This window comes from Oryctolagus cuniculus, chromosome X (assembly GCF_964237555.1).
Source record: "Oryctolagus cuniculus chromosome X, mOryCun1.1, whole genome shotgun sequence".
Taxonomy (NCBI): Eukaryota; Metazoa; Chordata; class Mammalia; order Lagomorpha; family Leporidae; genus Oryctolagus; species Oryctolagus cuniculus.
The window spans coordinates 4,444,586-4,462,208 of NC_091453.1; the positions used below are offsets into that span (position 1 = coordinate 4,444,586).

Sequence of the window (17,623 nt, forward strand, 5' to 3'; positions counted from 1 at the left end):
CCCAGACCTGGCTGTTGTAGCTATCTGGGGAGAGAACCAGCAGATGGAAGATCTCTCCCTGCCTCTCCCTCTTTCTGTCACTCTGCTTTGCAAATAAATAAATATTTAAAAAAAATACATACACTACAAGAAGACAAATTTTGAAATGAGATAAAGAGAAAACAATTTGTCAATGATATAAAATTTTTAAATCTCACTTAAATGGATAAAATACTTTAGGATAATGAATTTTCTTTTATTAAAAAAAGGATTTATTTATTTATTTGAAAGGCAGAGTTATAGAGAGAGGTCTTCTTTCACCTGCTGGTTCACTCCTCAAACGGCCACAATGGCCACAGCTGAGCCGATCCGAAGCCAGGTGCCTAGAGCTTCTTCTGGGTCTCCCATGAGGTGCAAGGGCCATCTTCTGCTGCTTTCCCAGACCATAGCAGAGAGCTGGATTGGAAGTGGAGCAGCCAGGACTAGAGCTGGCACCCATATGGGATGCTGGCACTGCAGGCGATGGCTTTACCCATTATATAAGCCACAGTGCCAGCCCCAGAATACTGAATTTTCAAGTGTCTCATGAGACCATACCTATAAGGGGTCTTCAAAAAGCTCATGGAAATGCATATTATTGAAAATTATGCATAAATTTAAAACTTTTTACATCAAAATAAATTATCTTTTTTCTATTTTTCTATGAACTTTTTGAAGTATCCTCATATTTATGCAGAATGTTTTTCCCTAACATCAAACTGATCAATTAGCATTACAAAATACTTTAAAATATGAAAAATACTAAAAGAAATGCTTACTATTATCATCTATTATCATCTTTTCCCCTCTTAACTCTAGGACATCAAAGAACTGAAAACAATACAGAATAAAAGACCGGAAATTTTATACTCTTTTTAAAATACTAACTTACCTGTAGACATCACTATTTTAGACATTCTAGGAGCAGCATCCCTATCACCTGAATTGGCACTCTCTCTGATCAGCGTTTTTAAAGAAGTTGAAGATGTAGAACACAACACAGGAATGATTTTTTCCTGAAAGAAAAAAAAAAAGAAAGAAAACACAAGTTTAAACTACTTTTTAAAAACTTCCTAGCAAGAAATCCAGAAGAGTATAGGTATTGTTGGTTCACCAGATTTTGTTACAAAAGTCCTCAATGTTGGCATCCTTGTGTGTGTGTGTCACAACCTGCAGAACTTCCTCAACTGAGTCCCTCAGAGGCTACAGGCTACCCACGTCAGGGAAGTAGAAACAGAGAGGCTGAGACTCCTTCCTCTACTACCTGCTCCAACCATGCACACCTTAGCCACATTATTTCACCAGGTAAAACTGTTTTAATTTTTGAGGCTTCATGTAAGATAATTTTTTTCACACTGCTAAAGAAAAGTCTGTAAATCTTTAACCCAGATCAACACATTCAGTAGGGGGAAAAAAAAAACCACAGAAGAACAAAACTCAACAAGGCAAAGGACTTTTGACAGCAGTTGTTCATGTAGCCTTCCCTGTGTCTAGCCTGCACTTCTCCACATGAAATATAATAATTTTGACAAAATTACAAAGTGGTTTGCTAAAGTTCATACTTCAATGTTGACAGAATTTATTTGTAAATTAATGACTGTCATTTCAGTTCACAGTATCCTAATAGATGATGTTACTTTTAAGTATGGAATTATAATTATTGTGTTGATAATCTTATTATTTCAGTATTTTAAAAATCTGAAATCTGAACCCTTTAGCATGAGACATACCAAGATAGTATGGCTTACATTGACATTGCATATTGAATAAAAGGTACATTGATTTAGAAAATGTGCATCTATACTTCTAGAATCCTTAAGCTTAGGTGGGAAAAAGTGACAGTTGACAAAAGAATAATTTTTACTCTTGTTCAATGATTCTCTGAATAACTAAACTATGAGCATGGTAGTACTAAAATACGGATATAGGTAACTGCATGAGAATCTTCCTCTTTTCATAAGACATTGAAGCTAAAAAAAAGTGAACTGAAATGCTGTCTTTGAAACAAAAATATAATTATCAGAAAAAGATTAGAGTATTGTCCCTTCCCATTCCATACCACTAAAAAAGCAATGTTTTCAAAAAGATATCTTCAAAATTATTAAATTAGCATTCGAATTGGAATATAAAGGAGCCAAAAGAAATGATGTAGAGTTATCTCATACTTTCAACCATTAAACCAACTAATCACAAAAAGTTTTCAGCAACTGTAAAATATACATGCATGTTAATTTAAAAATGTACTTAAAATAGTATATTATTTCATTTTAAATTTCACTATTAATTTTTATTTATTTTTCATTTAAAAAAATCTCATCTGCTATGATTTGCATTAATCTGCTTGACTTTTTCAGTGTTTATAATTACATATTTGAAATACAACATTTAGTTTTGTTTACTTTTAGTTTATAAATTTTCATTGATTAAATAAAAATATCAGTATCAATATTTTTTAAATCAAAGTGGTGTTATTTTGTTTCATATTGTAAACATCAGTAGAAACACTATAGATACTGGTATCAGATGGCTAAACTCAAGAAATGTTTAAGGTAATACCTATGAAATTAAATTCAATCAGCACCAATAAAGCTGAGAAGATTATAGGCCTTTATATTTAGAGTACATTTCCTATACATAGGATGTATTTGGGTCTTTTTAAAAAATCATTTCATAATCTTTTAATTGGAAAGTGTATTTTAATAACTTGGAATGTGATTATTAATACATTTGGGCCTAGTTCTACCATTATTTGTTTTCTATTTATCTCTTCTGTGTTCTTATTCTTCCTTTCTTTTTGAAGTATTTGGATATTCCTTAGAATTCCATTTTAATTTATTTTCTTACTGGTTTTTTAACCTATACTTCTTGGTCATTTTTTCTTTTTAAAGATTTTATTTATTTATGAGAGGCAGAATTACAGGGAGAGAAAGAGAGAAAGGTCTTCCATTCGCTGGTTCACTCCCCAAATGGCTATGAGGGCCAGAGCTGGGTTGATCCGAAGCCAGGAGCCAGGAGTTTCTTCCAGTCTCCCACGTGGGTGCAGAGGCCCAAACACTTGGGTCATCCTCCACTGTTTCCCAGGCCATAAGCAGAGAGCTGAGTCAGAAGAGGAATAGCTGGGACACAAACCAGCACCCATATGGGATGCTGGGGCCACAGGCAGAGGCTTAGCCCACTACGCCACAGAGCTGGTCCCAATATATATATTTTTTTGATAGGCAGAGTGGACAGTGAGAGAGAGAGAGAGACAGAGAGAAAGGTCTTCCTTTGCCGTTGGTTCACCACCCCACCAATGGCCGCTGTGGCCAGCGCACTGCAGCCGGCGCACCACGCTGATCCGAAGCCAGGAGCCAGGTGCTTCTCCTGGTTTCCCATGCGGGTGCAGGACCCAAGCACTTGGGCCATCCTCCACTGCACTCCCGGGCCACAGCAGAGAGCTAGACAGGAAGAGGAGCAACCGGGACAGAATCTGGCGCCCCGACCGGGACTAGAACCCGGGGAGCCAGCACCGCAGGCAGAGGATTAGCCTATTGAGCCGCGGCGCCGGCCCCAATATTTTTTTAAAATATGTACTAGGGATTACCATGGACATCCTTAACTTTCCAGAGTCAACTTAGAATGCTGAAACCTTGCAATGGTAGAGATCCATAGGCCTCATCTCAGGCCTTTATACAGTAATGGTTTTATGTATTATATCTATGTATAACATAAAATCTTAGAAAAGTATCACTATGTTTCTGAATCTGTATATATAAAATACATGAAATCTGTAGACCTTAAAGAAAATTAAAAAACAAAACTGGAAAAAAAAAACCTGAAGTCAGTACCCATTCAACAGGTTAATGTAAGACAACAGAGTTATGAAAATAAACAAACAGAACGAGAGTTACAATCACAATATACAGTAGACACTCCCTCAATATTAGCATATTATCATAAAACTAAAAAACGAGAGGCCAGCACCGTGGTACAGGTTAATCCTCCGCCTGTGGTGCTGGCATCACATATGGGCGCCAGTTCTAGTACCAATTGCTCCTCTTCCAATTCAGCTCTCTGCTGTGGCCTGGGAAAGCAGTAGAAGATGGCCCAAGTACTTGGGGCCCCTACACCCATGTAGGAGACCGGGAAGAAGCTCCCAGCTCCTGGCTTCGGATCGGCACAGCTCTGGCCATTGCGGCCATTTGGGGAGTGAACCAGTGGAAGGAAGACCTTTCTCTCTCTCTCTCACTGTCTGTAACTCTACCTCTCAAATAAATAAAATCTTTAAAAAACAACCTAAAAAATGAATATCTGATTTTATACTTAAATTTTATTGATGACTAAATCCATACATTTACATTATTGTGTATCCTTTTCCATTTCAAATAATAAAAACATTTGATTAAGTTTTATGAAATTAAAAGATTTTTGACATTTCTACATCAAATACTGCAATGTGAGCTTTGAGCATCATAACCTGTACTTTTTCCATAGCAGATAATAATCAGTGATACATGTTAACAAAAGTTGGGTGATAGTGTAATTATCACAATGTGTATAAGTTGCACAGACACATACAAGTAAGTATGTGTATATATACCTAGAATTGTCAGTAAATGAGAATTCCACAGGGCCAGCGTTGTGGTGTAGGAGGTGAAGCCGCTGCCTACAGTGCCAGTATCCCATATAGGTGCCTGTTCGAGTCCCAGCTGTTCCACTTCTGATCCAGCTCTCTGCTATGCCCTGGGAAAGCAGTAGAAGTTGACCCAAGTCCTTGGGCCCTGCACCCACTTGGGAGACCTGGAAGAAGCTTCTGGCTCCTGGCTTTGGATAAGCACAGCTCTGCCCGTTGCAGCCAATTGGGGAGTGAACCAGCAGATGAAGGACCTCTCTCTCTCTCACTCTCTCTCTCTCTCTCTGCCTCTCCTTCTCTCTGTGTAACTCTGACTTTCAAATAAATAAATAAATCTTTAATTCCAGGTGCTGATAAAAAAGACTATAATTATTGCTACAAATAGTCACATTATTAGAAAAAAAAATGAGAGAAAGAGAAAAGCTATTTGCATTTACCCAGAATTTTACCAACTTAGAAGCTATTAACTCCTTTTTGGGGTTATGAGTTTCCATCTAGTCTCATTTTCCTTCAGCCTGATAAACTTCCTGCTAGCATTTCTTGTAGTGCTGGTTTGCCAATGATAGATTCTTTAAGTATATTTTTATCTGAAAATATCTTTAATTCACCTTTTTTTTTTTTCATTTGACAGATAGAGTTAGACAGTGAGAGAGAGAGAGACAGAGAGAAAGGTTTTTCCCTCCGTTGGTTCACCCCCCCAAATGGCTGCCACGGTCAGAGCTACGCCGATCTGAAGCCAGGAGCCAGGTGCTTCTCCTGGTCTCCCATGCGGGTGCAGGGCCCAAGCACTTGGGCCATCCTCCACTGCCCTCCCGTGCCACAGCAGAGAGCTGGACTGGAAGAGAAGCAACTGGGACTAGAACCCGGCACTCACATGGGATGCCGACGCCACAGGCGGAGGATTAACCAAGAGTGCCACGGCGCCAGCCCCTAATTCACCTTTTATTTTTAAAAGCTATTATCTATATCTTTTGTTTCATAGCAAAACATAATGGGGGAAATATTCCTTTAGAATAGAAACAAAAATCATGATATACAGAAATAATAAACTAAATGAGTATAAACCTTATATTAAGAAAATTATAAACTCTAAGAAGTCTCTTCTTTTTTGGTTTACTGATGTATACTTGACAAAAATTACATATATTCAGAGTTCACCTTCATTCTTGAACAGTATTTATGATGGACATAAAAACTTCAGGTTGACTTTTTTTTTCTTTTCAACATTTTAAAAGATATCATCCTGGGGCTGACATTGTAGTCACTACCTGCGATGCTGGCATCCTGTATGGTTACCAGTTCAAGTCCTGGCTGCTCCATTTTCGATCCAGCTCCCTGCTCATATGCCTGGGAAAGCAGGGGAAGATGGCCCAAGTGCTTGGGCCCCTGCAACCACGTGGGAGATCCAGAAGCAGCTCCTGGCTCCAGGCTTTGGCCTGGCCCAGCCCCGGACATTGCGGCCATTTGGAGAGTGAACCAGAAGTTGGAAGAACTCTGTCTCTCCTCTTTAATGCTGCCTTTCAAATAAATAAATAAATCTTTAAATTAAAAAAAAATAAGGTACTATAGAGACCTATAATACATATTAGCGGGAGATACAACTAACCTTTTTTCCTGAGTTTACACCTTTTTTCTTTGGTGTGGGATTTTTAGCAGAACTACCCTTCTTGGGAGCTGAAGTATTTCCAGAAGATTTAGTTCGACCTGGTTTCTTGACCTGCTGTGTTGGCAATCCTGGAGCAGTGTTCTGAGGAGACTGCATTGAACGCTCAGTTGCTTTGGAAGGGGAAGACTGTGTTTTTGCTGTGTTCTTTACAACAGGAACTAAGAAAAAAACACAACAAAATAAATGACATAATTAAGGTATTATCTTCTTACGACTCAAAAGAAGTTTATCTCTAAAACCATTCCCAAAGGTTATTTGTTGAAAATTACTTAAAATAAAGGCAACATTTAAAATGAAGTTGCAGGTATTTTAGATTTCAGATTATCAGGAAATAGCCTAATTATCCAGAAAAATAAAGAGGCTTTTATAGGAGAAATGAGTAACTGACTTAGCAAAGTGAAAACTTCTGGCAATTTACCTTTTAGCTGCTTCTCATACTTTTCCTTAGCACAGAAAAGACTGTTTCCTTTAGACAACACTATCAAATTACACACATATAGGATTCATCTTGCATATCTATATAGAGATAGAAAAACACAGCAAAGTGTTCCTGCTTTATCTTTCAGGGGCCAAGGACTGCCCTGGTTCCTGATTATTTAATTTTATTGAAGTATAATTGAAAAATAAAAATTATAAATATCTATATATTTTAATTTTTTGAGAGTCAGAGTGTAGGGAGCAACTCGGACTAGACTAAGTTACTGGAATTAAGACTTATTCTATGCATCTGCTCTCCCACAATATGGCGCTGGGAGAGGAGTAAACAGCTTCTACACAGCTGCCTCTCACCAACTTGACAAGCTGCAGGAGCTGCTCCTGATTGGAGGAGAGCAGCGTACTCGGCATGTGGGTAGCAGAGTTGGGATTGGTGGAAGAGGACTATAAAGGAGGAGAGAGACAACATGCACCAGGAACATCTATCTGAAGGAACACCTGAGCAGCCCCTGAGAGAGCCGGCCGGCGGTGTGCCGCTCCCCCGCGGAAGTGGGGAAAGTGGCAGGGGGAACCGCCCTTCCACGGAGGTGGAAGGGACGGCAGCCAACCTGGGAAGTACCAGCAGCAAACCCGGGAAGGGCCGAGCAGACAAAAGAACAGCGCAGGGTCCTGTGTCGTTCCTCCGTGAAGAGGGGGAGCGACATCATAGAAACAGAGAGCAAGCGCAAGAAAGAACTTCTCCATCAAATGCCTGAAAAAGCTGAAGCTGGAACTCAATCCAGGTCTTCCAAGTGGGTGACAGGAACACAGTTACATAAGTCACTACTATTGTCTTCCAGGGCCTGCAGGAAGCTGGAATCAGGAGCTGGAGCCAGGGATCAAACCCAAGTACTCCGAAATGGGATGTATGTGTTTTAATTGGCATCTTAACTGCTATGCTAAACAATTGCCCCAAAATTATATAATTTATTTAAGGCTAAAATGCACTATGCTACTATATGAGGATGTTTCTAAAAATTCATGAAAAGATTAATCAATTAAAAGATAAGGTTTTCTGGGGCTAGCGCTATGCCATAGCCTGTGATGCCAGCATCCTATATAGGCACTGGGTTCAGGTTCAGTCCCAGCTGCTCCACTTTCAATCCAGCTCCCTGCTAATAGCCTGAGAATAGCAGCAGAAGATGGCCTGAGTGTTTGGGCCCCTTCTACCCATGTGAGAGACCTGTATGAAGCTCCTGGTTCCTGGTTTCAGCCTGGCCCACCTCTGGCCATTGCAGCTATCTGGGGACTAAACCAGCAGTTGGAAGATCTTTGTCTCTCCTTCTAACTCTGACTTTCAAATGAATTTTAAAAATCTTAAAAACAGGTAAGATTTTCTCACACAAAAATTTGTGAAATCCAACCACATGAAAAGTCTTCAAAAAGTTCATAGAAAATGAATATTACAATGAAATAATATAAAATCTCACATAGATTTTAATTCCATTTCTAGAGTGCCTGGACTCAAGTCCTAGCTCCACTTCCAATTCCAGAATCCTGCTAATGCACACCCTGGGAGACAGTGGTGATGGCTCAAGTACTTGGATTCCTCCTCTGTGGACAACCCAGACTGAGTCCCTGGCTCTTGGCTTTGCCCTGGCCCAACCCTAAGTGTTGTGGGCATCTGGGGAGTGAACTAGTAGATAAAAGATCTATCTCTATCTGCCTGTCCCTGTCTGTCTCTCTCTCTCTCTCTACCTTTCACAAAAATGAAATTAATAGAATTTTTTTTTTGACAGGCAGAGTGGACAGTGAGAGAGAGAGAGAGAGAGAAAGGTCTTCCTTTTGCCGTTGGTTCACCCTCCAATGGCTGCCGTGGTCGGCGCGCTGCGGCCAGCGCACCGCACTGATCCGAAGGCAGGAGCCAGGTGCTTCTCCTGGTCTCCCATGGGGTGCAGGGCCCAAGTACTCGGGCCATCCTCCACTGCACTCCCTGGCCACAGCAGAGAGCTGGCCTGGAAGAGGGGCAACCGGGACAGAATCCGGTGCCCCGACCGGGACTAGAACCCGGTGTGCCGGCGCCGCTAGGTGGAGGATTAGCCTATTGAGCCGCGGCGCCGGCCAGAATTTCAAACCTAAATAAAATTTCATATACTATAACACAGACTCTACATTAATGTTGCCATATAAAGGCCACTATCATGCCCAAGTGATTTGTAGCTACTAGTTACCCAGTAGTCCAATCCAGACAATTTAAATATTGTGAATGAAGGTTACCTGCCTAGTTACTTTCATCCATATTCACAGTTAAACAAAAAGATATTTTTAGCATCAATCCCTTAATAACTTAATTATTACCAAAAATAAATTTTACATAATGAAAAGTACTGGTGCCAAATAAAAATTCTTTACAGGAAGAGCTGTATAAATGAAACACTTATAAATATATGCAAAAAAACAACTATTACTTTTATTTCAAGGGTTTCATTTTACACTTTGACATTAATCTACTGCTTTGTTCCTCCCATAGTCAATGGACTATCCGATCTGTGAGAAAGAAAACTGCATCTTTTCTGAAGCTTTTCTTATCTATTTTCTGCTACTTACCAAACCACAGTGGAGGGAGCAGCTAACTATTGGCTGCCAGGACAAACACAAGACCACTTAACCGCCACCATAATTTTCCCCCTAACACCAGCCTTTTCTTATCTCATTACCATCATCTACCTCATACTCCAGCCTCACTTCTTCTTCTTCTTTTTTTTTTTTTTTCAAAAAGTCCAGTACCTAATTCACATTATTTCTTCTTACACAATCTCCCCATCATCATTTTCAGGAATTTGATCATCACGCTGTTGATGAGTCATCATCCTGACTTTACCATTAACATTTCAGGTCTCTGAAATGGTTAGATGTACTTGGAAATTCGTAGAACTCTTCTATCTTCAAGACAACAAATCATGTGTCCTTTTTCGACCTCAAACTTCCTTATCTGTCATCTTTGCTTCCAAACCAATGACTGCCCTTTGCTTTCTCTTCATGACATCTAGCCTCAAGCCCCTAGCCCCTCCAATGTCATCTGATCCAATAACTATCTTCTGGCTTTGCTTTATTCTCTACTCAACATGAACCTAACTGTCCATTTCCACCAACCTTCCACCAACACACTTCTAACTAGCATCCATTCCTTTATCAACCCTTCATCTTTGATTATGACCAGCATGTCAGTTTCTACCTGAGTCATACTACTGTTGTCTTTCTCTGGTCCTGAGCTATAAAACAAGGACTAGCAATATCTTTCTGTAAAGGGTCAGACAGTAAATATTTCAGGCTTCAAAGGTTACATACAGCCTCTGTTTCACATTCTTCTGTTTGCTTTTGATTTTTTTTAACAATTAAGAAGATAAAAACCATTGGTATCTCGCAAGCTATACAGACTGGATATAACACTCAGCCTGTTTACCAATTTGTGTTTTAGAATTTTGGATCTACACTAATATTAAGTGGAGAGTCATTAATGTGACTCGCCGATTTCAAGAAGGTTTCCAAGGCAGAACATTCTCCCTGTTTAAGTTCCCATCTAAGGGTCAGTGCTGTGGTATAGTGAGTTAAGCTATTGCCTGTAGCACTGGCATCCATATGGCTGCTCCACTTCCAATCCAGCTCCCTGCTAATGCACCTGGGAAACACAGCACAAGATGACACAAGTGCTTGTGGGCTCCTGCACCCACGTGGAATACCAGGATGAATCTCCTGGCTTCAGGCTTCAGCCTGGCCCAGCCCGGCCCAGCCCCAGGCTGTTGCAGCCATTTAGGGAGTGAACCAGTAGATGGAAGATCTTTCTCTCTCTGTGTCTCTCCCTCTCTTTCTCTGTAAATATGCCTTTAAATAAAAAAAGATTTATTTTATTTATTTGAAAGAGTTGCAGAGAGAAGTAGAGACAGAGAGAGAGGTCTTCCAACTGCTGGTTCACTCTCCAGATGGCCGCAATGGCTGGAGCTGCACCGATTCAAAGGCAGGAGCCAGGAGCTTCCTCTGGGTCTCCCATGTGGGTGCAGGGAAGGACTTGGGCCATCTTCTACTGCTCTCCCAGGCCATAGCAGAGAGCTAGATCAGAAGAGGAGCAGCTGGGACTAGAACTGGCACCCACATGGGATGCCGACACTTCAGGCCAGGGCTTTAACCCACTGTGCCACAGCACCAGCCCTGAAAAATAAATCAATCTTAAAAAAAAAAAAAGCCCATTCCCTTTCACTTACTCCATTCAGTAAATGACCCAAGCTTCAACTTTCTGTGAAGATTAAAGGTACCTTTTGGGAGTAACCTTACCCATCCCATTTCTCCATTTAGCTTAAAGTACTTTTATTTTCAGTCATTCTTGCCTCTTTTCTATCAAATGAAGAGTTCTCTCTGTAGTTTTCTAAGTCCAATCTTTTTTTATTTATGTCTTAACAACTACCTTTGATTACTCTTGGAAATTAAGGTTTCAATTATCGCCTCTATCTTCATGATATTTAATTACTTGATCCTCAAGTCTTTGCTCTTTCAGCCTTCACTTATGCCTTATTTTGAAATTCTTTCCCTTGTCCTGGTGTACTTTCAATACCTTGAGTGAATTTCCTCCTACTCACTACCAAAATACCAAGAAGAATCATGTCTACTTGGTACATTAATTTCCTAATTATTCCATTTCCTTAGTTCCAGTAATAAGCTTTTCTTCTCTCAAACATATTTTAAAGCAATTCTTTCCAAAGTCACTAATCACCATTTCCTACTTACTAAATCTAAATAAACCCTCATTCTTTAAACCAATCTATTGACCTTTGAATTCTATTCCCCATCTCTGAATACATGTCATAAAAAAGAGGAAGACTGGGTTCTAGACCTGGATTCAAATCCCTATGCCAGGGGGCCAGCGCTGTTGGCACAGCAGGTTAAAGTCCTGGCCTGAAGTGCTGGTATCCCATATGGGTGCTGGTTCTAGTCCCGGCTGCTCCACTTGCAATCCAGCTCTGCTGTGGCCTGGGAAAGAAGTGGAAGATGGCCCAAGTTCTTGGGCTCCTGCATCCGTGTGGGAGACCTGGAAGGGGCTCCTGGCTCCTAGCTTCGGATAGATGCAGCCCCAGCCATTGCGGCCATCTGAGGAGTGAACCAGCAGATGGAAGACCTCTCTCTCTGTCTCTACCTCTCTCTGAAACTGTCTTTCAAATAAATAAAATCTTTTTAAAAAATAAAATAAAAACAAATCCCTATGCCAGGTTACTTTAAGACAAAACCTATTCATTATACAAACTGCTCGTCAAAAATTACAGAAACTTACCAGTACGTTAGTATACAGTTAGTTAAGTGTTCCATCAGATTTTTGTCCCTCCTCTTTATTTTAGTTTCACAGATTGTAGTATCTCCAACATTAAGAAAGACAGTTACTTTATGAAGTGTTTGGGAACCTGAGCCACTACATAGTGTCTGACAGTTATCTGCAGTTGAACATGAACAGTATTGCTTTCAGCAGCATTACTAAGTATAATAGTAAGAGGTTACAAATTAAGTATTAAAGGGCTGGGTTTGTCATTTATTAGCACTTTCACATCGGGAAAGATACTTCATTTTTGTATAGTTCTTCACCTGTAAAATGAATGTGATAAATCCTAGGAATCAAGTGGGTTTGTGAACATTAATCTGCTGTTAAAATCCCTCTGTTGACAGTTATGCCTTATTAATAGTTATTTTATATGTGAATAAAAATATCTAAAAACTATAAAAAAGACAAAACCTATTCTAATAAAAACTCATTGATGTATAGCATATATGTATATATGAGCAAAGTAAAAATATGTCATTGGGGCCGGCGCTGTGGTGTACCAGGTTAATGTCCTGGCCTGAGGCGCCGGCATTCCATGTAGGCGCTGGTTCGGGACTTGGCTGCTCCACTTCCAATCCAGCTCTCTGCTGTGGCCTGGGAAAGCAGTGGAAGATGACCCAAGTCCTTGGGCCCCTGCACCCATGTGGGAGACCTGGAAGAAGCTCCTGGCTCCTGGCTCCTGGCTTCAGATCAGCGCAGCTCCGGCCACTGCAGCCAATTGGGGAGTGAACCAGTGGATGGAAGACCTCTCTCTCTCTCTCTCTCTCTGCCTCTCCTCTCTCTATGTAACTCTGACTTTCAAATAAATAAATAAATATTTAATAAAAAGTCATTTAAAAGTTTGTGTATGAAAGTTTTCACTTTAGCCAAGCAAGCTTTTCAAAGTTAAAGACTCCTCCATTTTGTTTATTGCCACTCCTCATTATCTAGAATAAAATATTTAAACTAATTTAACTAAACAAGAAGGAGTAAAACCACTCAACATAGTATACAATAAAATTAAACTCTAAAGCAATCATATAACATATATGAGTGTACATCACGCTGAAACCTTTTGGTATTAATTAAACTATCCAGTTTTATTCATAGTAAACAAAAGGTAGAAAAAGTCAAAATGTTCATTATGGATGAATGAATGAGGAAAGTGTGGTCCATCCATACAATATCACTTGGCCATAAAAAGGAATGAAGTACTGAAACTTGCTGCAGTATGTACATTGATGATATTATGCTAAGCGAAATAAGTCAGATATAAAAGTCACATAATATACAATTCCACTAAGTAAATATTTGAATAGGTAAACAGGTATCCACAGAGACAGACTACAGATGGGCAGGGGAGGAGGAAATGGGGAACAACTGATTAATGGGTATGGGTTTTCCTGCCAGGGTGATGAAAATGTTTTGGAACTAGACAGAAGTAGGAGTTCCACAACATTGCAAACGTACTAAATGTCCCTAAAGTGTTCATTTTTTAAAAAAAGATTTATTTAACTATCTGAAAGGCAGAGTTAGAGAGAGACAGAGAGATTGAGAGAGGGAGAGAAAGATCTTCTATCTGCTGCTTCACTCCCCAAATGGCCATACAATAGTTGGAACTGGGCCAATGGGAAGCCAGGAGCCAGGAACTTTCTCCGGGTCTCTCACGTGGGTGCAGGGGCCCATGCACCTGGGCTATTTTCTGCTGCTTTCCCAGGCCATAGCAGAGAGCTGGATTGGAAGCAGAGCAGCTGGGAATCAAAGCAGCACCCACATGAGATGCTGGCACCGCAGGCAGTGGCTTAACCCGCTATGTCACACTGCCGGCTCCAAGTGTTCATTTTAAAATGGTTAATTTTATGTGATGTGAATCTCACTGCATTTTAAAAAACAAACAATAAAACCCTAGGGGATTAAAAAAAAAGATATTTGTAGACCTCAAATGTGCCAGAGACTTTTCACATATTACTAAAATTTGTCTTTTACAACTTTGCAAAGTATTATCATCTCTATTTTAAATATGAATAAATAGGGGTGGGCATTTGGCACAGCAGCTTAAGTGGCTGCTATACCTGCATCCCATATCAGAGTGTCTGGTTTGAATCCTATCTATTCTACTTCTGATGCAGCTTCCTGCTAATGTGCCGCCTGGGAGACAGCAGGTGATGGTTCAAGTGCTTTGGTCCCTGTTGCCCACCTGGGAGACCTGGATGTAGTTCTGGGCTCTCCTGGATTTGGCCTGGCCTGGCCCTAGCTGTTGCAGGCATTTGAGGAGTGAACCAGTAGATAGAAGGTTTCTTTCTCTCTAATAAACTGACAATGAAAGATTTTTGAAAATAATAAATAGGGGGGGCAGCGCCGTGGCACAGTAGGTTAATCCTCCACCTGCAGCGCCAGCATCCCATATGGATGCCGGTTCTAGTCCTGGCTGCTCCTCTTCCAATCCAGCTCTCTGCTATGGCCTGGGAAAGCAGTGGAAGATGGCCCAAGCCCTTGGGCCCCTGCACCCGCATGGGAGACCAGAAAGAAGCTCCTGACTCCTGGATTCGGATGAGCACAGCTCCGGCCATTGCAGCCATTTGGGGAGCGAACCAACAGAAGGAAGACCTTTCTCTCTGTCTCTCCCTCTCAGTCTGTAGGTCTACCTCTCAAATGAATACATAAAATCTTTTAAAAAATAAAGAATAAATAGGAATATACAGAGGTATAATAAGATAGGTAATTACACAACCCAGTAGAACACATCCAGTATAGAAGCAGAGAACTGGGATTCAAACTCAGAACTGTCCCACCCAAAAGATTATGCTCTTTGTTTAAACTGAGTGTTGGGGCCTGTGCTGTGGCCTAATAGGTTAAGCTTCCGCCTGCGATGTGGGAATCCCACATGAATGCTAGTTTGTGTCCTAGTTGCTCCCTATCCAATCCAGCTCTCTGCTTATGTAATGGGAAAGCAGTGGATGATGCTTCAGGTCCTTGGACCTCTGCACCTGTGTGGGAGACTCAGATGAAGCTCCTAACTCCTGGCTTTGGATCAGCCAGCTATGGCTATTGTGGGCATTTGGAGAGTGAACCAGCAGAAGGAAGACCTTTCTCTGTCTCTCCCTCTCTCTGACTGTAACTCTACCTCTCAAATAAATAAAATCTTAAAAAAAAAAAACTAAATAATAACTGAAAAGTGATCCCTATCAAATATAAGAGTGGGAATAAGAGAGGGAGGAGATGTACAATTTGGGACATGCTCAATCGGACTTGCCCCAAATGGTGGAGTCAGAAATGTGCCAGGGGATTCCAATGCAATCCCATCAAGGTTGCATGTACCACTGCCATCTCACTAGTCCAAGTGATCAATTTCAGTTCACAATTGATCATACTGATAGGTCTAAGAGTCAAAGGAATCACACAAACAAGTCTAGTGTCTGCTAATACTAGCTGACAGAATCAAAAAGGGAGAGAACGATCCAACATGGGAAGCAGGATACACAGCAGACTCATAGAATGGCAGATGTCCTAAACAGCACTCTGGCCTCAGAATCAGCCCTTAAGGCACTCAGATCTGGCTGAAAAGCCCATGAGAGTATTTTAGGCATGGAAAGCCAAGACACTCTGGGAAAAAAAAAAAAAAGAGGACCTAAATGAAAGATCTCTGCGAGTGAGATCCCAATAGAAAGAACGGGCCATCAAAGAAGGAGGTACCTTTCTCTGAAGGGAGGAGAGAACTTCCACTTTGACTATGGCCTTGTCCAAATAAGATCAGTCGGCGAACTCAAAAGGCTTCCATAGCCTTGGCAACTCATGACTAGAGCCTAGGGAGATTACTGACACCATAAACAAGAGTGTCAAATTGTTAAGTCAACAACAGGAGTCACTGTGTACTTACTCCTCATGTAGGATCTCTGTCCTTAATGTGTTGTCCAATGTGAAGTAATGCTATAACTAGTATTGAAACAGTATTTTACACTTTATGTTCTGTGTGGGTGCAAACTGATGAAATCTTTACTTAATATATACTAAATCAATCTTCTGTATATAAAGATAATTAAAAATGAATCTTGATGTGAATGGAATGGGGGAGGGAGCGGGAGATGGGAGGGGTGTGGGTGGGAGGGAAGTTATTGGCGGGGGAAAGCCATTGTAATCTATAAACTGTACTTTGGAAATTTATATTTACTAAATAAAAGTTAAAAAAAGTAAATAAACTGAGTGTTTAAGTGCTTTAGTTTTTTTTTTCCCTCAACTTTACTAAGACATAGTAACATTCTTGCATTACATCTCAAAGTAATTACTCAAAGTAATTGAACATTCAGTTCTCTTGTCTAAATATATTTTTAAAGATTATTTATTTGAAAAGCAGAGTTACAGAGAGAGAGAGTGACAGAAAGTGAGAGATCTTCCATCCACTCCTCAATTGAACACAAGAGCCAGGGCTGGGCCAGGTCAAAGCCAGGAGCCTGGAACTCCATCTGGATCTCCCAAGTAGGTATAGGGGTCCAAGGACTTGGGCCATCCTCCACTGCTTTCCTAAGCATATCAGCAGGGAGCTGGATTGGAAGTAGAGCAGCCAGAATTCAAACTGGCACCCGCTTGGGATGCTGGTGTTGCAGACAATGGCTTAACCCACTACGTCACAATGCCAGCCCCATAAATATACCTTCAAGGAAAAAAATTGCATCAAATATTGGAGAAGTACCTCCTGACAAATTTCTTGACTTTTAAAATTTTCTTATGAAATTTAAATCTCTCTAATTAAAATATTTACAATCAGACCACATTATAAGTCTATTAATTACTAGAATAACAGAGTAAGAATATGTAAATAGATGGGACCAAATAATAAAATTCTATGTAATTCCTTCCTGAGTCTCCTTGATGCCCTATGCAAATTTTCATCTCAACACCAAGAACCAGGTTTTACGGCATTCAAAATAACTGAAACATACAATAAAAGGTAAGTGCCTCACAAAACAAATATACCATTCATTCAGAAAAGATCTCACTTTAAAATAGCTTGCTTTGGAGCCTGACAGAGCATCTCCGTTTGGCAAGTGCTATTATATATTTTCTGGCAGCTTTTTTTTTTTAATAAAGATTTATTTATTTATTTATTTATTTGAAAGTCAGAGTTACACAGAGAAGGAGAGGCAGAGAGAGAGGTCTTCTATTTGCTGGTTCACTACCCAATGGGCCACAATGGCCGGAGCTGTGCTGATCCAAAGCCAAGAGCTTCTTCCAGGTCTCCCACACGGGTGCAAGGGCCCAAGCACTTGGGCCATCTTCTACTGCTTTCCCAGGCCATAGCAGAAAGCTGGATTGGAAGTGGAACAGCCAGGACTTGAACCAGTGCCCATATGGGATGCCGACACTGCAGGCAGCGGCTTTACCCACTACGCCACAGGGCTGTCCCCTCCGGCAGCTTTTAAAAAGCATATCTGGAAGCCGGCATTGTGGTACAACAGGTTAAGTCACAGTTTGCACTACCAGCATCCCATACGGGAGCACTGGTTTGAGTCCTGGCTGCTCCACTTCTAATCCAGCTCCCTGCTAATGGCCTTGGAAGGTAGCAGAGGATGGCCCC

At 40.7% G+C, this 17,623-nt stretch overlaps 1 protein-coding gene across 12 annotated transcripts in view; it reads right to left on the reverse strand.

Moving 5' to 3' along the window:
* Positions 1 to 17,623, reverse strand: part of SCML2 (Scm polycomb group protein like 2) — an 80,649-nt gene that overhangs the window by 17,556 nt on the left and 45,470 nt on the right. For all 12 annotated transcript variants that reach the window (XM_070066800.1, XM_070066802.1, XM_070066796.1 and 9 more), the window contains 2 exons: positions 6,237 to 6,454; positions 911 to 1,034 (listed from right to left, as the gene is read on the reverse strand). In XM_070066800.1, the coding sequence (XP_069922901.1) occupies positions 911 to 1,034; positions 6,237 to 6,454 (342 nt within the window). The remainder of the gene's footprint in view (positions 1 to 910; positions 1,035 to 6,236; positions 6,455 to 17,623) is intronic.